The sequence below is a fragment of the Camelus bactrianus genome, chromosome 16, assembly GCF_048773025.1.
Source record: "Camelus bactrianus isolate YW-2024 breed Bactrian camel chromosome 16, ASM4877302v1, whole genome shotgun sequence".
Classification (NCBI taxonomy): Eukaryota; Metazoa; Chordata; class Mammalia; order Artiodactyla; family Camelidae; genus Camelus; species Camelus bactrianus.
The window spans coordinates 34,684,247-34,705,373 of NC_133554.1; the positions used below are offsets into that span (position 1 = coordinate 34,684,247).

General features: G+C 50.0%; 2 protein-coding genes across 3 annotated transcripts; one reads left to right on the forward strand and one right to left on the reverse strand.

Moving 5' to 3' along the window:
* Positions 1–3,199: 3,199 nt before the first annotated feature.
* NLE1 (notchless homolog 1) lies at positions 3,200–11,061 on the forward strand. 2 transcript variants are annotated; one of them, XM_045514324.2, is made up of 13 exons: positions 3,200–3,336; positions 3,472–3,615; positions 4,598–4,815; positions 5,413–5,492; positions 6,272–6,348; positions 6,522–6,619; positions 6,941–7,133; positions 7,626–7,761; positions 7,909–7,955; positions 8,682–8,884; positions 9,893–10,052; positions 10,154–10,224; positions 10,732–11,061. In XM_045514324.2, exons 1-13 carry the CDS (start codon positions 3,319–3,321, stop codon positions 10,742–10,744), a joined length of 1,458 nt encoding a protein of 485 aa, XP_045370280.2. In that variant the 5' UTR covers positions 3,200–3,318; the 3' UTR covers positions 10,745–11,061. The 2 variants fall into 2 exon arrangements, with proteins under 2 accessions (XP_045370280.2, XP_074199132.1); XM_074343031.1 differs by having other exon boundaries at positions 3,261–3,342.
* Positions 11,062–11,190: 129 nt separating this feature from the next.
* Positions 11,191–20,219, reverse strand: FNDC8 (fibronectin type III domain containing 8). The gene is made up of 4 exons (XM_074343032.1): positions 20,011–20,219; positions 16,333–16,699; positions 14,798–15,034; positions 11,191–12,824 (listed from the first exon to the last, which is right to left on the reverse strand). The coding sequence occupies exons 1-4, from the start codon at positions 20,217–20,219 to the stop codon at positions 12,672–12,674; spliced, it is 966 nt and encodes a 321-aa protein (XP_074199133.1). The 3' UTR covers positions 11,191–12,671.
* Positions 20,220–21,127: the final 908 nt, after the last annotated feature.

The window sequence follows — 21,127 nt, forward strand, 5'->3', positions numbered from 1 at the left end:
ATGCCTGTCGAGAGGGAGGAGGGAAGAAGAGGAAAGAAAGTTCCTTCGCCTCTTCCGCTTGTCCACAACTCCCCAACCGCTCCCACATTCACTTGTTGACAATGGCCTTGGCTTTTCAGAAAGACCATTGGACCTGCTGCGTCAGTTTACTGGAAGTGAGTTATTTGTTTGTTTCAGTCTGCACGTCTTCTCTGGTTCCTCCCTGTCTCTATGGAGTAGATATATTCAGCCTCCCTCTCCCATCAGACTGGGAGCTCCCTCAGGACCGGCTCTGAATACCCCTGCCCCACCAGACCGAATTCTTCTCCCACAGCAAGAGCTGGAGCAGCCAGGAAAATCCCTGAGACCAAGAACTGTACCCGCTAACTGACTGGGACAAGCGAAGTCCCCCTTATCAGAAGGGGGTTTTCCCGGGACATGAACTATGTATTCATTAAAAATCATGAATCATTATGTTGTACACCTGAAACTTATATAATATTGTAACTCAACTATGCCTCAAATAAGGAAAAATAATTTAATTTAATTTTTTTTCATTAAAAAAAATTATGTATTTGCCACCAGAGAAGGTGTCCCCTGGGGCAGGAATTGTTCCTCCCCATCCAACTGAAGGTTCCTGAGGCAAGCTGATGAGGCTGTCCCTACCTGGATTCAGAATTCTCCCGCCTTTCAGTGTCTCTGAGCCCGCCCTGTGAGCTCCCTCCCAGCGGTCAAGGACAGCATCTCGTGCAGCTTGATTTCCCTGGCACAGAGCCTGGCGGAGTCAGTGCCCGATGACTGTTGAATGAAGTCTTCATACTGATGCTTAGCTCCATGTACTACCATTCTGCCACCTTTTCCCATAGAGCTTCAAACTTACCTGACCAGGGCTGAGAAAGACGCTGAAGGAAAAAAGCGTAGGTGAGATCACTCACACTAGATTCTGCTCTTAGCGCTGTGACCTTGAAAACACAGCTATGTGACCTTGGACAAGTTCTACTGCCCTGCTGGACACAAGGGCCAGCCTTGATGCATGTTTGTTGATTGAATAAACAAATGAATGAATGGATTAGTGAATTCCCTGCCCTTGCGGTGTCCCAAACCCTTGGCCCCTTGTGGAGTAGTGCTCTGTAGCAGTGACATAATATGGTAAAGGGTCTGCCATTAGTAGAAAGTGACTTTAGGTCCCAGGGATCCTAGATTCAAATTCTGATTCAGTAATCCATTCCACAAGCATTTCTTTTTTTTTTTTTAATCTTTTATTGAAATGTAATTGACTTACAATGTTAACTTCAGGTGTACAGCAAAGCGATTCAGTTATACATATACATACACACATTTTTTTTCTTTTCAGTTTCTTTTCCATTATATATTATTATAAGAAATTGAATATAATTCCCTATACATACAGTAGGTCCTTGTTGTTTATCTATTTTATATATAGTAGTGTGTATCTGTTAATCCCAGACTCCTGATTTATTCCTCACCCCCCTTTCCCCTTTGGTAACCATAGTTTGTTTTCCATGTCTGTAAGCCTGTTTCCACAAGCTTTTCTGAAGCATTTACTATGTGCCAGAAACTGAATGATCACAGAAGCAGAGAACGCTCATAAGGGTAAGAATTTGTCCCTATTTTGTTCACTTCCATATTCCAAATGTCTTTCACAGTGTGTGGTATGTAGTAGGTGCTCAGTAATATTTGTTGAATGGATGGAGGAAAGAATTCCATGGATCTGTGCTTTCTAAATATGAATACTAAGACGTTTTGCAAACTTGTAATCAGGAAACATGACATTGTTTCCGAGAAGATTTCTCTTAGTAAGTGATTAAATGAATTAATAGAGAGAGCCCTTAGAACAATGTCTGGCAGAGACCTTTGTTAAATGATTCAATATTTAAACCAAGACCTGAAGAATGAAGAACTATTCCTGCCTGTATTAGTCAGCTCCAGCTGCCATAACAAAATACCACAGACTAGGTGGCTTAAACAACAAAAATTTATTTTCTCACAATTGTAGAGGCTAGAAGCCGAAGACTTATTACCTCCTTATGGACTGTCTCTAAATACAGTCACACTGGGGGATCAGGGCTTCAACATACGAATTGGGGGTGTGTGTGCACAATTCAGTTCATACCAGTTCCAGACAGAAAACTGCATGTGCAAAGCAGGGATACAGGCAGGGTCAGGCCTTGAAAGAACTAAGAAAAAGCCAGAAGGATTTGATCTTAAAGAGAGGAGTGGCAGGAGAAGTAAGTAGGGCCCAGTGGACCATTATAAGGAGTCTGATCTTTTCGGCCTGGGGAAGGGTATAGCTCAGTGGTAGAGTGCTTACCTAGCAAGCACAAGGTCCTTGGTTCAATTCCCAGAACCTCCCTGGAACCTCTGTTAAAAAAATAATAATAAAACCTAATTACCACCAACCCTCCCCCCAAAAGTACACAGTGTTCTATGTCAACTATGTCTCAATAAAACTTTCAAGGGTGAGGGAAAGAATGATACTTTCCTGCCTGTAATGAGAGCCCCTGTTGGGTTTTAGGGCAGAAAGTAACAGACCAGAGCTTGGGTTTGAAACATCACCCTGGTTGCCCTGTACCGAATGCAAGGGAGGAGGCAAGAGCAGAGACAGGGAGGCAAGTGAAGAGCCTGCTGTAGGAGAATGCGAGGCGGAATTGGCAGAGCTTGAGATCGCCAAGATGCGAGAGAGAGGAAGATCCCAGGTGGCCAGTCAGAGCGCTCGCGGTCCCTCTCTGCTCTAGTTCCTCATCTATAATACCAGGAGAGAGTTGTGCGGATTAAATGAGTTGTATGTGTAAAGCACTTAGAACAATTCTTGACACACTGCTGTCATTATCATTGTTACTGTTACTGCTGTACAGTGTTGAAAACTGTAGGAAGTTTTGGCTTCTGTACTCATCAAGTATTATTAATTGATTTCATCCATTTAAATAAAAAAGAAGCAGAACTGCCCTCAACCCAGTGGGCTCTGGCTTTGTAAGCCACTCCCATTTCCTATCTCTGCGATCTTGGAGAAAATCTAGCGCTCAGAGCTTCGATTTCCTCGCCCATAAACTGAGGCAAGAATCCCAGTTCTCAAAAAACAAAAGATTGTCTGTATCTTGCAAGGCACTGGGAAGGACCGAATGAGGAGGCGTCAACCCGTCCGGGGGAAGCTGTGGAGGCAGGTACCCGGTGAGCTCACTCCGATCGCTGGAGTCCAAGCGCAGTGCGACACTTCCCCTCCACATCACCAGAGGGCGATGTCGCGGACTGCGGCACCGCCGGACCACGGGGGCGGCGCTCCGGCCGGCGGGAGTTTCCTCCTCCACGTGGGGACGGAAGATGGAGGCACCGGCGGCGGTGGGTGTGCGTGAGTGGGGTGGGGGCGCGGCGGCTGGGCGCTGGGGCCGGGGTCCCCGAGGCCGGAGGGAGGCGGGAGTGAGAGCCCTCCGGTCTGGGCGGCGTGAATGATGTCCGCCGCGCTTGTCGGCCCAGGACGAGGCGGCGGCGCGCGACGTGCAGCGGCTGCTAGTGCAGTTCCAGGATGAGGGCGGGCAGCTGCTGGGCTCCCCGTTCGACGTGCCCGTGGACATCACTCCGGACAAGCTGCAGCTCGTGTGCAACGCGCTGCTGGCCCAGGTGAGCGGCGGGCTCAGCGGTCCCGCGTCTCCTCCCTCGGGCTGGGGGCTGGCGGCGCCGTCCTGGTCGGGCCTACAGGGGATCTGGAGACCGAAGGTCTGGGATACAAAGGCCCCCACCACTCACCCACAGGGGTGATACACCTAGGCAGTGCCGTCTCCCTTGGGAAGGGTCTGAAGACGTGATCAGGGCGAGACCGCTTTACACGCCCACCATCGGGTCCACCTGCGGAGAGGGACCTGGTTTTGAACGCGTTGGGTGCATTGTCAAATTGATTCCTCGTCAAAGCCCCTCATTATATCCCCGTTATCATTAATATCCCCATTTTACAGTGTTGTCTGGAAGCATTAAATCACTTGTACGATGCTGCGCAGTAAGTGGTGGATTTGGAGTTGGACCCCAAATGTCAGACCCAAAACCTATGCTCTCCTAAGCCCGTGTTTATTAAAATGCTACCCTCTGTTGGGTGGGGGAAGGATATTAAAATGGAATACCTGGGCCCCACCCCAGACTTACTATACCAGACGTTGGGGTGAAGCAGAGAGTCTGCAGTTTCAGTGAGCTTTTTGGATGCTTCTTACACATTATACAGCCCGGTGTGGTTTAGAAAACGCTGCATAGTGCTATATACTAATCCTAATTCTGGACTTCGGTTTTCTTTCTGAAGAACCTGAATTAGTCATTAGCGATAGGACACTGGGCTAATCACTTAGTTGCTCTGTCAAGTGGGAATGTTAATACCTACCTCCCAGGGTGGTTGTGAGATGCAGATAAAGGATTTTAAAGTGGTAGGTAAGTGTCCTGCAGTTGCTTTTCAAGGATGAAAAAGATCTTGTTCCATGGGGAATAATGGGAGTATCCCAAGCAGGGTGGCTGAAAAGAAGGAAGCTTTGCCCACAGCTCAGTAAGGAGGGCCTACCTGGTAGAGGTGGCCCCACTCATCCTTTGATGGGGAGGGCTTCCCTTTGCTGTTGTCTTCCAGGAGGATCCCCTGCCACTGGCTTTCTATGTCCATGATACCGAGATTGTGTCCTCCCTGGGGAGGACGCTGGAGTCCCAGGCGGTGGAGACAGAGAAGGTCCTTGACATCATCTACCAGCCACAGGCTGTCTTCAGGGTCCGCGCTGTGACCCGCTGCACCAGCTCCTTGGAGGGCCACAGCGAGGCGGTCATTTCCGTGGCCTTTAGTCCCACAGGAAAGTAAGGGCAGCTGCAGAATCATGGAGGGATTCCTCTGGCTGGGGTGAGGGGGTACCCCAAAGTTATGCTCAGTGGGGCCTCAGGCTACCTACCACAGACCCAGGCTCTGGGCTCAAGTTGCAAGTAAGGGACTTCCCCAGTGGGAAGTTTGGGTCCCAAGGGCCAAGGACATCTGCCTTGGAAGAGCCCTTCCTGGACTTGATCTCAGGAGATCTGAACTGTAAGCTCAGCTCTGCCCCTTCTTATTTGTGTGACCTGGGCAAGTCACTTAACCTTTCTGAGTTAATTCTTCATCTGAAACAGGTCCCTTTGGAGTCTCACAATCCTATGAGAATACTGGGAAGCCTTAAACCTGGTTATGTCTGTAGTCATTCCTTTTAGGAAGGGTAGGGAGAGAAATGGCCTCTGGGGGTTTTCTCCCAGATGGCACTAGCGTTATATTTCTCCTTCTTAGGAGAGAGAGAGAAGTCCAGTCCCAGATTTATTCCCAGAAGACGACTGTCTAGGCAGCAGGAGTGTGCATGTCCCGTGTTCCGGGTGGGTTCCCCGCCGCCTTGTCCCCACTGCAGAGGTCCGGCAGCCCCTCTTCTTCCCCAGGTACCTGGCCAGCGGCTCCGGAGACACTTCTGTGCGCTTCTGGGATCTCAGCACTGAGACACCGCATTTCACATGCCAGGGTCGGTATGCAGTTCACCACTCAGGGGGTTTTAACTCAGGGGTGAGCAGGTGATCTGCTCTTTAGTTCCTGATGAGGCCCAGAGCAGGTTCTAGCCCCTTAACATCCAGGTAGCAGCTGCCTATTCCTCAGTAGAGACCTTACCCTTGAGTCCTGCCCGCCACTTACAAACGGGCAGGGGCTGACTGACCAGGAGTGAAGAGAACCTGGTTTAAATCCAGCCTCTGCCATAGTGGTTCTCAAACTTGAACATATATCAGAATCACCTTGAGGGCTTGTTAAAATACAAGTTTCAGGGTCCTAACCCCAGAATGTTTGTCTGTTTGGGTCTAGGGTGTGGCCTGAGAATTTGCCTTTCGTGTTCCCAGGTGGTGCTGAAGCTGTTGGCCTGGGGGCCACACACTAGCTGGGCGACCTTGTGTGTAGGGCATACTTCCTTTCTAAGCTTCAGTTTTCTCATCTGGAAAATGGGGATGGTACTTCATGCTTTGCTCCGTAGTCTGGAGCCATCGTGAGAATTACAAGGGCTGACGTATGTAAAAGTACTTTGTGTCTCGCAGCACGTAAGGAACTGTAGTGGCGGTATTACCTGGGCGGCACGCTGCATGGCTCTGGCACTTGGGGAGGAGTCTCCCTTTGCCCGGGGAGCCTCATCTCTTTTGTTCAATTGTTCATTTATTCAGCAGCTAGCTGAGGTGTTTCTGCAGTGTGCCAGGTGTCACTCGGCACTGGGGATAAAGACAGGTGTGGTCCCCCTTTCTCCCTCCCCTGCTTTCTTAGGACACAGACACTGGGTCCTTAGCATATCCTGGTCCCCAGACGGCAAGAAGCTGGCTTCAGGCTGCAAGAACGGCCAGGTAGATGGTGTCAGGGTAACGAGGCAACAACCCTGGGGCCCCCTTTCTGGGGGATGGGTCAGAATCAGGTTCTGGGGTCTTTGGGGAGGGTTGGGTGGGAGCAATGGGCAGATACCTTTGATGGGGCCAGGGGAAGGTTGGGGAGGGTTATTTGATGAGCTTCTGTCCTTCAGATTCTCCTGTGGGACCCCAGCACAGGGAAGCAAGTGGGCAGGACCCTTGCGGGCCACAGCAAGTGGATCACAGCCCTGAGCTGGGAGCCCCTCCATGCGTAAGTGACGCTGACAGAGCTGGGGTGAGTGAGGAGCCAGGGGTTCAGAACTGTACCCCTCCCCTGCTTGGTGCAGAGGAGTCTCACGTGAGGGGACAGGGTAGGCAGTCTGGCACAGTGACCACGTGACAGGTGGTGGATCAGTACCTGTGTTGTGGTAGGTGGGGGCAGAGGGTGCTCATCACACAGCCTGAGAGCCACCCTACAATGCATCCAGATCTTGGGGTCGGGAAGCTGTAAGGACGTTATCCCCGGGGAGGCACTGTGGGAAGACAGGCATTGCCAGGTCAGATGTAAAGGCACGTTTCTCTTCCTCTCCAGCAACCCCGAGTGCCGCTATGTGGCCAGCAGCTCCAAGGACGGCAGCGTGCGGGTCTGGGACACAACCGCAGGCCGCTGTGAGCGCATCCTCACCGGGCACACGCAGTCAGTCACCTGTCTCCGGTGGGGAGGGGACGGGCTTCTCTACTCCGCCTCCCAGGACCGCACCATCAAAGTCTGGAGGGCTCATGATGTAAGGGCTGGGAGGGTTCCAGAACCAGCCTGGGGAAATCTCGGGCCAGGGATGTGGGTGCTGGAAGGAACGTTGACCAGTGTTTCCTGAACGTGTCTGGGAGCCAGTTGGCGAGGCGCTTGGGGAACAAGGGGTCCTATGGGTGGTGCCGCACTAGAGTGGAGGTTCCAGGTCTGTTAGGTGGTCGGGCTCTGAAATTCCTGCTGTAGGAAGCCTACTGAGCCCTATCGAACCTGTCCTATCCCAAACTTATTTGAGCAGAGCCCTTTTATTCTGACATTTCCCTTCCGTGAAACTTATTTTCAGAAACGTTGATCTGGGCTGGTGCCCTCATTTTACAGATGAGCCCAGCAGGGTGATTTGACTTGGATCACAGTAAGGGTTGTGCTTCTGAGTCCCATGGCGCCCGTCTTCTGGGTCTGATCTGGGGGTCCAGGTTCCCAAGGCTGGGGAGCGCTCTATGTGTGTCTGACCTGTCTCCCTCCGCCCTAGGGCGTGCTGTGCCGGACTCTGCAAGGCCACGGCCACTGGGTGAACACCATGGCCCTCAGCACTGACTATGCCCTGCGCACAGGGGCCTTCGAGCCAGCCGAGGCCTCAGTGAATGCCAGGGACCTCCAAGGGTCCTGTGAGTGAGCGGGAGGAGGGGAGAGGGCCGCTTGGTGGGGGACCCAGTTTTCTAGCTTAATGTGTGCAAGTAGGACGGGGGTGCTTGCTGTTTGCATTGGATTTTCCTAATCGGCCTTATTCCTCCTCCTTCGGTACCTGGACACAGTGCAGGAGTTAAAGGAGAGGGCTCTGAGCCGCTACAACCTCGTGCGGGTGAGGATCCACCGGCATCCCCGGTGCCGTACTCTGCCTCTGCTCACCCTGAAAACCCTGCGGGTGCTCGGGCCCCTCTCCCTTCTGGCCGCAGCTCAGAACTTATGTTTTCTGGGAAGTTGTTCTTAAGAATCCTAGTTTATAATCCTAAAAATCTTACTGTGCTGGGGATCATTTTATTTCATTTTGTTTTATTTGCTTATCTATTTATTTGCAGTCCTAAGGTGTCTCTCTTTTTAAATTTTATTTAGTTTTCAGTAGCATATTCACATGGTCTAAGGTTCAAAGAACACAAAAAGATAGATGGTGGAAACCCTCTCATCTCTGTTAACCTTCATCCCTGCTTTCTGGGTGCATCCAGTGTTACCAGTGTCTCACGTCTCCTTCCAGAGACTTCAGATATACACATACGTGTATATGTGTACACTGCACCCAGTACAAATACACACACGTATACAAACCCACATGTAAAACACTTCCCCTTTTTAACACACCACTCTGTACCTTGCTTTTTCATGTAATTATGTCATAGAAATAGCCCTGTCTCATGTGCATGAAGTTTCCTTTTGGGGGAAGTAACCCCTGTGAGTTAGTGCTGGCCCAGCCTCCTTTCTCCAGTCCTGGTCTCCACGCTGGCCCTGAGCAGTCAGTGATGTGTTTGCTGCCAAGGTCAGGCTCTCCTCTCGGAGACCGTGTCTGACATGGTGTGCTTTCTGCCTCCTCTAGGGCCAGGGCCCAGAGAGGCTGGTGTCTGGCTCAGACGACTTCACCCTGTTCCTGTGGTCCCCGGCGGAGGACAAGAAGCCCCTGGCACGATTGACAGGGCACCAGGCCCTCATCAACCAGGTGCTCTTCTCCCCAGACTCCCGTGTCGTTGCCAGTGCCTCCTTCGACAAGTCCATCAAGTTGTGGGATGGCAGGACGGGCAAGTGAGTGGGGGTCCTGGGCCTGGGGTACAGGGCTAGGGAGTGCTGTTCCTCTGGAAGGAACTTGGCTCTGCCGCTTCCTGGCCGTGTGGCCTTGGCAAGTGTTTAGATTTTCTGAGCATCTGTCTCTTCTGAATGTGCAGATTCAGTTTTGTTACAAGGATTAAATGAGGTGATGTATTTAGCACCAGCACTAAGAGGGCACTGAAAATGCTAGTTCATCTCATATCTAAGGAGAGAAATGATCTGACAGCTGGCGGAGGGCCAGGGCCACGCAGGAGTGTAGCTTTGTGGTCCAGACATTATCGGGCCCTCCTCAGAGTGTGGTCCACAGACCAGACGGCGCATCACCCGGGAACTTGATAGAAGCACAGAGCCTGGGGCCCCACCCTAGACCTTGAGAATCAGAATCTGCATTTTAAGGTCACCTGAGTCTGAGAAGCACTGATGTGATGAGGCACAAGCTCTCGGGTTACTTAGGAGAGGCAGAGGCCTGGGCGGGAAGAGAAAAGGAGCAGGGGACCCTTGTTGAGGCCAAAGGGCACTTGTGTGTCAGTCTCCGTGTATTTTCACCCAGCAGCCATGAGAGAGGGCATTCAGTTCTTTTAAGGTAAGGACTCTGAGTCTCAGGCCCAGTGACTTGTGCCCGCAGACACAGCTAGTCTGTCCCGACCACTTTCCGGGTGGGCCCGGCCCATTGTATCTCCAAGCCACATGTCAGCAGGCACCTGTTGGGGGCTGGGGGCTGTCATGCAGGTGGGCTAAGCAGATGGCTGCATTGGATTCTGAGGCTGGCAGAGCTGAGCAGGCACAGAGGCCTGCCCGGAGGCATCTTAGAAGCAACTCATCTGGAGAAGTTTTGCAAAGTAATGACCAATAGTGATTAAGTTCGCCTGTAAAAGTTCCCACATAACTCCAACATGCAGCCAAGGTTGAGACCACTGCTGTGGACACAGAGGACCTCTCAGACGTGTTGGAAGAGCTCATATCCATCATCTTCCCCTGGCCCAGGTACCTGGCTTCCTTGCGTGGCCACGTGGCTGCCGTGTACCAGATTGCGTGGTCAGCCGACAGCCGGCTCCTGGTCAGTGGCAGCAGTGACAGCACATTGAAGGTGTGGGATGTGAAGGCCCAGAAGCTGGCCACAGACCTGCCAGGCCATGCGGATGAGGTGCGGCCAACCCTTGTGGGCACGAGGCTGAGGGAGGGGGAAGCGAAGCCTGGCCCGCCTCTCCCACATCCTCACTGTGCCCCTGCCCCTCCCCGGTTTAGGTATATGCTGTCGACTGGAGTCCCGACGGCCAGAGAGTGGCGAGTGGCGGGAAGGACAAGTGTCTCCGGATGTGAGTGTCGGGGAGGGGGTGGCTGGTGTGCTCGGCTGTGTGACTGTCCGGTTCTCAGGGCTCTCTGGGCGAGTCGGGGGGCTGTGGGAATCACGGGGATCATGGGAGACCCCGATGGTACCCTCCAGCATGGGGCAGTACTTCTTAGCATGCTGGATTTTGGAGTCTTGAGATCTCATTCAAATTCTGGGTCTGCCTTTCAGTGTACAGTCTCAGAGGGCTGAGTTCACGTGTCCCCTGGGAGTTGTCAAACCTTGGTAGACAGGAGGGTCAAAGATAGGTGAACGCACTGGAACCTGAGCTTTGCACACTTGTTAAAGGATCGTCACTGTTGTCATTGGACATCCGGGAAGAGGTCCTGGCCCAGGCAGCAGGGGTGCCTCACCTCAGTTTGGGTAGCTGGACTCTCGAAGCCCAAGAGGAACCACAAGCTCGCCCCTGTTGTGGGCTCCTGGGGTTGTGACACCTCCCTGGGATCCCCATCCTCATCCCTCCCCTTCTCCACAGATGGAGGAGATGAGAAATCCCAAGTTCTCTGGGACCATCACCTGGACCCAGCCTCTGCCAGCCGCCTGCACCAACAGAGACCAAAGGCTGAGAACGAGTGTGGCCTGCTGTCCTCTGACAGACCCAAGTGGGGTCCCTTCCCAGAGCAGGAGACTAAAGGTCATGGGAGGTTATCACTGAGCCCAGCCCTGGGCCAGCACCCAGTACCTCGCTGGTGCCGGCAGGAGTGGTGTGAGGCCAGGCGATTCTTCTGCCTCCTTTTCTGAATGTCCTCTCTATTCAGGGTCAGACCCCGGATTCTGTGACCAAATAAATAATTTATATTTTGTTCGTTTGAGTTATAATTCTTCGTAGGGCTCAACGGAGGACTGTGTTAGGTCAGTCTATGTAGCACCCTCCCTCTGGGCAAAACAAATCAAAATTATAGTGGCCAGGGAGTTGCCTTTCCTCTCTTTCCCCTGTGCCTCCGAGGGGGAGGCCAGTCAAAGCTGGGGAGGCCAGCTGAAGCCCGTATGTCAGTGGCCAGAGGGTGACCTCAGTCTGTGCTGTCCCCTCTGGTAGCACCAACCCTGTGTGACTATTTCCATCAACTCGAATTCACTTCAGTTAGAAATGCAGTTGTCCAACTAGTTCAGGGCTGCCTGCTGATCTGGACAGCACAGATGGTGGACACTTTAACCATCATAGGGACTTGTGCCAGCCAGTGCTGCTCTGGGGGTGCTTTCCTCGACCTCTCATGCAGCACCACTGGACTCTCGGGGTACAGAGAGGAAGGCAGGGCTGTCCCAGAGGGCTCCCCCTAACAGGCCATGCAGTGGTGAGAGCTCCAGTGCAAGTTAGTGTAGTGTGATTGGGGTGACGGTTGTCTGCCCCACAAGGACATCCTCAGACCCTAGAGCAAGGTCTTACCCTCCATTCATCTTGCCTCCACTTTCTTCTGTTCCAACGCTAAAGCGCATCTAGCCAGATTGAATTGCAAACCATCCCTGTATGGGCTGCTGGGGGCCACGGCATCTCTGACCTTTTGTTCCTTCTCACCATCCCCCATTCCCATCTGTGCTTTTAGGATTTTGCACATCACCTGGCTGTGGTTCTCGGCTTCCACCTGGCACATCTCTGCAATGGGACTGAGTGAGGGACAAAGAGAGGTCTGAGGTCCTGCTCAGTGCCAGGCACTGTTCTGTGCTCCTACGTGACCCTCACAGTAACCCTGTGGCCGTGCCTAGAAGGGTCTCAGCATCCCCATATTTTTGGTGAGGAAACCCAGCCCAGGAAGCTTGAGTGGTTTGCCCATGCCCTCACATCTAGGAAGGGCCATGGTTAAATCAGACCCTCCCCCCGAAGCTTGTACACTTTGCACCATGTCCTGCAGAGCTCAGGTCTGATGCTGACAGTCTGCTGGTTGCCACTACCTCTGTCCAACATTGCTGGGGTTTTTTGGTGTGTTTTAGTCTCTGAGGACCACCTCTTCCTCTTACGGGGAAAGGGTGATGTTGGCAGAGCCAGGCAGGAGGTGGTAGTAACATCTCATTGCCCCTGTCCCCCCACCCACCTGGATTCTTGGTCCTGGCAGAAGCCAGGAGGATGGGTGGCAGTGGCTCAGCTGAAGCCATTAGGAGGATGAAGCAGAGTTTAAGGGTGCTTGGTGACCTCCAGTTTTTAATGAGGGACTTGGACCAGCCCAGATCTGGGGAAGGAAGCCTAGTAGTTGCAGGCAGTGGAGGCTGACCTGGCCTGGTCTTTGGTGTCTCCAGGTGAGTGGAGCTCCCATCTAGCCTTGGCCCCAGCCCAGAGGTGGTGGTCTGGGACTACTGCCACCAGACCAGGGCCAGCAGGGTGGTCAGCGGCTCCCTGGCATGGTGCAGGTGGTACATTTCATGGTTCTGGTTCCTGAAGGCCCTGGGCCGAAGCTGAAGGTAGGGGCTTCCCAGGGCCCCCCTCTAGTAGGGAAAGAGGTACTCCAGATCTTCTAGCTTCCGCATGTCCTCCAGCCCAAGGGACACAGTTTTCCGCTGGGGTTCCTTGCGCCGCACAGTGATCTGGATGGGGTTGTTCTCAGGGAAGCTGCTCAAGTCATTGGCCACGGTTGCGAACTGAAATAAAACATAAGTCCTCAGGATTCCTTCACAGATCTGAGCCTGCCACCTCACCTCTTTGACTCTGCCACCCCTCGCTCCCTGTTCTGTTTGCTAAATGGGATCTCCAGCAGCCTTACCGAACTATTCATTGACACCAGAAACAGGAGCAAAGAGGCACGATTCAAATCTGTGCCTCCCCAAGAACAGACAATGGAGAAAAGATAGTCTCTTCTGCAAGTGGTGTTGGGAAAGCTGGACAGCCGCATGCAAATCAGAAAAGTTAGAACACTCCCTCAGACCATATGCAAAAATAAATTCAAATTGGCTTAAAGACTTAAACACAGAACAGGATACCATAAACTTCCTAGAAGAGAACATAGGCAAAACATTCTGTGATATAAATCATAGCAGTGTTTTCCTAGGGCAGTCTACCCAGGCAATAGGAACAAAAGCAAGAATAAACAAATGGGACCTAGTTAAACTTAGAAGCTTTTGCACAGCAAAGGAAACCATGAATAAAACGAAAAGAAACCTACGGAATGGGGAAAAAATAATTACAAACAGTGAGACTGACAGGGGCTTAATTTCCAGAATTTACATACAGCTCATACAACTCAATAACAACAAGCAAACAAAAATACCCAATCCAAAAATGGGTAGAAGACCTAAATAAACATTTCTCCAATGCAGACATACAAATAGCGAATAGGCATTTGATAAAATGCTCAATGTTGCTAACTATCAGAGAAATGCAAATCAAAACTACAATCATCTCACACTGGTCAGAATGGCCATCATTAAAAAGTCCACAAATGGTAAATGCTGGAGAGGCTGTGGAGAAAAGGGAGCCCTCCTACACTGTTGGTTGGAATGTAGTTTGTTGCAGCTGTTATGGAAACAGCATGGAGATTCCTTAAAAAACTGAAAATAGACCTGCTCTGTGATCCAGCAATCCCACTCCTGGGCATATATCTGAAGGAAACTCTTAATTCGGAAAGATATACGCACCCAAGTGTTCATAGCAGCACTATTTACAATAGTCAAGACATGGAAGCAGCCTAAATGTCCATCAACAAATGACTGGATAAAGAAGTTATGGTATATTTATATAATGGAATACTACTCAGACATAAAAAGAATAAAATAATGCCATTTGCAGCAATGTGAGTGTACCTGAAGATCATCACACTAGTGAAGTAAGACAGAGAAAGAAAAATACCATATACTATCACTTATATGTGGAATCTAAAAAGGGGTGGGGCACAAATGAACTTACTTACAAAACATAGACAGGCTCACAGAGATAGAAAACAAAATTATGGTTACCAGGAGAGAAAGGGGTGGGTAGGGATAAATTGGGAGTTCGGGATTTGCAGTTACTAACTACTAGATATAAAGTAGATAAACAACAAGGTCCTACTGTATAGCACAGGAAACTGTATTCAATACCTTGTAATGACCTATAATGAGAAAGAATATGAAGGGGAATATATATATATGTACAAATGAATCACTATGCTGTACACTAGAAATTAACATTGTGAATCAACTATGCTTCAATTAAAAAATAGCTGTGCCTCCCCAGTTGTGTGCTATTTCCAACCTCAGGGCTGTCTTTCCTCGAGCCTTTCCTGCCCACCCCCAGGCTGTCCCCTTCTTTGTATCCCTGTAGCCTCTTCCCTCTCTTTCCCCCAATGCCCTTGACTTCCTGACTCACTCACAATTATCGGTACTAAGTTGAAGAATCCAAAAACCAATGGCTTTGGAAGACAAAGTTTAGAAATGAATGAACAGATCAGTTTGCATTCCCAGGGCCCCAAAGTGCCTTAACCTCCCAGAGGAGAGCAGCTGGGACTTGATTCTTCTATGCTCGGGGAGAAGGGAAGTGAGCAGGAGGACGAGACGTGAGGGTGTAGGGGGGTTCCCAATCCCAAAGCCCCAGGTCCTGCCCCCCGCTCCCGTCAGGCCCCTCCTCTCCCAGGGCTCACCCTGTAGGGCTTGCACCACTTCCCCACGCCAGCGGTGTTGGCCGCGCGGACAGTGAGGCAGTAACTCGTGTTAGGCTTCAGCTCCATCAGTTTGACGGTGGTGCCCAAGATCTTGCTGAAGATCCATGGGCGGTTCTTTGCCTTGGGCAGCTCATTGTCATTTTTCCTGACCACCTCCTGCAACAGGACCTGGTAGAAACTGACCTGCTGCTTGCCCGGGGCATAGGTCCAGGAAATCTAGGGGAAGAGAACCCCCAAGGCTTCCTCAGACCTGGCCTGGCCTCCCCCCACCACCTCCTGCAATGTGGGTCAGAATGCCCCACTCCCATCCCTGCTCTGCTGATGAAAGTTGTTACAGGGCACTCCCAACGCTAGATGTGGACCCACCAGCCCAGAGCATAAGCTGCATTCCCTGGGCAGCCCTACCCACCTCACAGTGTACCCTCACTGCATATTCTAGGCTGTGTCAGTTGAAAGGGATCTTAGCAATCACCTGTCTTGTCTGCCATTTCGTTTCTCCTCTGTCTAGGCTAGTGGTTCTCAAACTTTGGTGTGCATCAGAACGCCCTGGACAACTTGTTGAAACATGGATCGCTGGCCCCTGTCCCCAGTTTCTGGTTCAGGAGGTCCCAAGTAGGGGGTGGGGAGAGTGAGAATTTAAATTTCGAACAAGCTAATTAAAAAAAAAAAAGTCTCACAAGTTGCTATATGATATTGATGCTGTTGGTGGTCTGGGGACCACACTTAGAGAAACAGTGCTCTAGGCCATCCAACAATGGAACTTCCAGATTTATCTTCCAAAATACAGCTCAGATTGCAACTATCACCATATTAGGCTTTGCCAAAACTAATCCTTATGGCTTATCAAAAAATCTATAAAGTAGCGTAACATTAGAGGAGCTCTGGAAAATGACCCCAGACTAGCTCCTGCCCTGTTTCCTTCCTGTATCTAGGACAGTGCTACTCAGCATGTGGTCCGTGGACCACCAGCAGCACCTGGGGATTTGTTAGCAGCGCAGATTCTCAGGCAACCCAGACCTACTGAATCAACCTCTAGGGATGAGGCCCAGGAATCTTGTTTGTAACCAGATGATCAGATCTGCAGGCTCAGGGAAGTGTGAGAAGCCCTGGATCAGGAACTGGGTGGTTCCTCCCTCCCTTTCTCACCCGTGAGCCTTTGCCAGTGTCAGCCCTCCACGGAATGCCTTTCCCCATCTCTAGATGTTTCAATTCTACCGCTGTGGCCAAGCCCAAATGTTACTAAAAGCCACCCAGCTTATTCCTGCACCTGGAAGCAATGCTTCTTTCCCTCTGGATCCCTGGTGGCCCTGGATCTGAACTCTTCCTACAGCGTTGAGCCCTCTCTAACTTGCACTGTAGTTCTTTACAGACATGCCCTTTCTCCCAACCCATGAACCTGAAGTCAGGATGTAGGCAGTAGGCATCCTCACACCCCTCAGTGAGCTCAGGTCAGTACCTGGCACATCGAAGGTGGCCAGTGAGCCTTCACCAAGTGCATCAGTAGGGAAACGTACCACAGCTGTGGAATCGCTGACCGTGTGTTCAGAGATGAAGGGTGCCTCTGGCACATCCATGACCACAGAGGACTCCGAGGGCGTCGAGGAGGTGTCTGTGTCCACCTCCGGATTGTCAAGGTCCAGCAGGCCCCCAGGGGCTATTTGGGACTTAGATTGGGGGCAGAGGGCCAGATTCCCCTTTTCTGTACACTTGGCCATCGAGGAGAAGCTGAGTTTGTTCAGCTCGCCCTCCAGTATCCCTGCAAAGAAGCTGCTGTTGGGCTGGGTCACGGCCAATTTGATGGGATTCAACAAGGTGGATGACATCGGGGAGATGCTGGTGTCATCGGAGCTGCATTCAGAATCCTCCATTGGCATCTGCTTCCTGGAGTGGGAGGGGAGACAGGTGAACCGGCAACCCCAGCCCTTGCTGCCTGGAAGCTCCTGGTGAGCAGGCCTTGGGCCCAACTTACCAGCGCCCCCAGCTGCTTCTGAACAGCTCAGAACAGTCTTGCTTTGTGGCAGTGCATCAACCTCACCGGGGCACTTATTAGTGAAAAATGCAGATTCCTGGTCCCTGGTCCCCAGTTGGGATAGGACCAGGGAAGCTGCTAAAGCATCTTTAATAACATCTTCAGATGATTCTGCTGCAAGTATTCTGAGAACCACATTTTTAGAAACACTGCTAAAACTTTCACACACACCACAATGATCTACTGGGATATGGAAAAATATCTAAAAGTATCTAAAAAATACTATATTAAGCTTTATTAATATTTATTTACTACTGTTTATTATTTAATGTAATTACTGATTTATTTACTTAGATTTTATAACATTTAACAATATTTGTTAATGTATAGCATAAAAAATTAACAGTACAGATAAATATACACATATTGGGGTGAATGCTCAAAAACTTTTTTCTTCCATTCTAATTTTTTTTTTTTTGAGAAAGTTTTTCAGAGAAAGGTTTACTGCAGGGCTAAGCAAGGAGAACAGGTGGCTCATCCTTGATAAATTTTTTTAAATCATTAAATATTTTAGATACACTAAAAGACATCATGAATAATATGTTAAAGGGGATGTAATATGCAAAATGATGGCTATAGCTAACAATACTGTATTGTATATTTGAAAACTGCTATGCGATTAGATCTTAAAAGTTCCCATCACACAAAAAAGTTTATAACTGTGTGGTGATGGATGGTAACTAAACTTATCGGGGTAATGATTTCACAATACATGCGGTTATCAAATCATGTTGTACACCTTAAACTAATGCAGTGTTAGGTGTCAATTATGTTTCAATAAAACTGAAAATGATGACCATATGATAAAGTGAGAAAAAAATAATAATATATTAAACTTCCATATAGCCACCATCCAGCTCAGAACTAAAGCTTTAGCAGTATAGTTAAAGCCCCCTATATGCTTTGCTCCCCGACCTATCTCCTCATCCTCCACTTAGGGGCAGCCAGGATGGTAAATTTACAATTTTATGTTTATTATTACCCATGTGTTGTTTTGGTTTGTTACATTCGTATGTCATTATTTTGCATATTTTTAAACTTTATACAAATAAGTGGTATCATTGTGTACATCTCCATTTGCAGCTTGCCATTTTTTACTAAAAAACATCGTATTTCTTAGATCAATCTGCTCTGCTTCAGTCATTTGAACTACTGCATGTTATTTTCCCATAAGTGGAATCTTTTTATTGTTACCAATTCTTTGTTATTACAAAGAGAAACCTTGCACATGTTTCCCCACCTGTTTAAAATTTTTTACTGAAGAAATACAGAATCCAGAAAATTCGGCCTTCTAATCTTTTTTTTATCTTGACCCAAAATAAGAAATACATATTTCTTGGCAAGCCAGTATACTCACACATACACATATAACTAAAACGTTTCAGAAACTAATACTTACTCTGTGTGTGATGTGCTGTGGAATTTTCGATTCTATTTTATTTTATTTTTATAATACCGGTCTCCACCAACTAGAATGAGTTTCTGACCCATTCGTGAGTCACAACCCACAGTATGAAGAGAGAGCAGTCACAGGGCCTTTGGGGAGCACGCACCTCGACCAATGTGAATTGATGGCAGAGTTTGGAACCAGAACCTAGATCTCCTGGGGCCCATGCCACTCAGCTCCCATCTGCCCCTCGTGCTTTCTGGGTCCCCTCCCCTGCTCCCTACTCCATCTCCCCCACTTCTCTAGTCAGATCTGGCAACCGACACACACCCCGAAATCCCTTACTCCAGGCCAGCCTCCAGTTTCGAGTTTGGTCCATCAAGGCCACATTTTTCCTCCCTGAGCTCCAGCCCTATCGACCTCCTCCTAAGAAATCCTGATCAGCCCGAACATCCTGTGCTAGCGCTTGGTGGACATTTGAAATAGATGATTCCCCCAGCAAGGCCCTTTGTAGGCCGAACAGTCTGGGCATTGATGTCAGTTATCCTATAGATTGTCTTAATGAATCTCTGTTTTAGATTTACTTACTGGAAACACCAGTGCTGAAGGGGAACTGGGCTCCATGCTGGACGAAAAGTCTCTGCGATCTTCACTACAGCCCTGCTGGATGGCGCCAGCCCCATTTTACAATTGAGGGACTGAGAGTCCCTGATCTTAATCAACTTGTCTATGGCCACATATCTAAGCGGTAGAACTTGAATTTAAACTTGGGCTCTAAAGCCCAAGACTTTCCCATTATACCGTGAAGCTTCCTACAGGCATCCGTCACTTTAGCCATACAGGCTAATGTACAGGTCCCTTACGGAGTGGACACCATACCCCTTTCATATAATCAGGACTGGCAATATAGTTTGCGGTTCAATAATTCAAAAATTACTAAGACTGTCAAGACAGTGACATCCGAGCATTAAACCAAGCACAGGGCCCCTTCTAAGTGTGGGGCTGTGTGTGACTGCACGGGACACACACCCATGCAACTTCCCTGCAGATAATTCCCTCAGCCCACATCAACCCATACCACCGGCCCTTCCCTGGCTAACTCCTTCCCTTCCTAAGAGTATCACCTCCTCCAAGAAGCCTTCCTTACCTTCACTCTCTCCCAAGTTATACTAAGTCCCCTCTGGTTGTCCTGTCATAGTGCAGACCATGCGGTAATATTCTTGATTCTTGCCTGACACCCTCTCCAGCACACCCCCCCCCCCCAGGCTGGGAGACTGTGCTTTCTGGCTCTGCATTCCCAGAACTTAACTCTGGGCCAGACACCTTGTAAGTGCCCAAAGAGTTTTGTAAAATGAAGTAAAGGGAACACAGAATCACCGAGGAAGAACAGTAAATTGCAGTGTGAAGGCAGGCAGGCTACTGGGGGGACATAATCAGGCAGGTGAAGTCACACTAGGGAGGACCGAGGGAAAGAAGCCATGGCGAGTGGAGTCGGGCAGCGATGTCTGTGTAGGGGTGGTGAGGGCAAAGCAGGATGAGCAGTATGGTCAGCAAACCTCTGACTAATCCCAGAAGGCTTCCTGGAACCAGAGGCCAGCGTGTCTCCAAGAACTGATTTGGGGTCAGGAATCCATAGGCAACCTGCACACGTGCTCCTCCCTGGGAGTCCAGAGTCTGGGCTGTGATAACTCAAGGAAGTACCACCTCTTCAAGCCCCTCTCCCCAGCCCCCAGCTCTGGCCTTAAACAGGAGAAAAGGACCAGACTTATGTCTTACGGTAGATTGATGGCATCTTCCTCCAAGAAGTTAACCAAACTGCCCCTTGAGGAAAGTGGGAGTCCTTTGGTAGTGACGGTCCTGTTCATAGATTTGGGGTTCGGAAAGGGCTTCGGCATTTGATTGAGTGCGTTCAGAACGTTAAGCGTTTCCTTCTTCAGCATGGCCTCCTCCCCATCTCCCACTTTATAACGTGTCTCCGATGCCATCTTTGTTTGGGACCACAGCCGTCACCATGCAGGACAACCAAGCTGACAGGAAGCAGAGAGAAACTGGAGGCAGTGGACACACCCTTAGTTTGGGTGGGATGGGGGTGTAATGAGCTGACTTCATAAGCATCCCAGAGTGTAACAATTAGGGGCCAGCCTCCCCCTTGATCTGAGGCTGCGGCTGCCCAGGGCCAATGTCAGGAGCAGGCAGAACCCAGGAACAGGCTACAGCATCCCCTGGGCCCCTTCCAGCTCTAAGGCTCTGTGGCTACAGCAGCCCTGCCCTTCTCTGAAGAGCTCAAAGTGCTTCTTGCCACCTGTGCTCTTCGGACCTGCCCTGAAATGGAGGCAATGGATGAAGAGACAAAGACGCTGGGCGTTGAGGAAGGGGACCCAGTACTGGAATGAGTCTGGGAACGGGAGACTTTGTCCATAGACTGCTGAGACTCTCCATCCAGACATCCTAGGCTGCAACCCCCTGTGTCCAGTTGTGTTGGCACAGGGAAAGCCCCGATGATTCATGGGGTTCATAGCTCACTTAAACTCAGGTTTCAGTGCTAGAATTCTTTTTTTTTTTTAATTTTTTGGTTTTTTTTAGCAGAGAGAGGTAATTCGGTTTACTTGTTTATTTTTTGATAGAGGTACTTGGGATTGGAGCCAGGATCTGGTGCATGCTAGGCATGCGCTCTACCATTGAGCTATACCTGACCCCCTAGAATTCTAAGTTCTGCCACACAGTCACCCCAGGTGTCTTCATGTGTTGAGTGACAATGGTGGGTGCTGCAGGGACATACAGAAGGGGACCAGACATTGCTTCTGTTCTCAAGGAAACCACTTCATGGTAGCAAAACATAACAGTTTTGAGGGGTTGGGCGGCACTGTTAAAACAGTACTGGTTTTGCACCCAG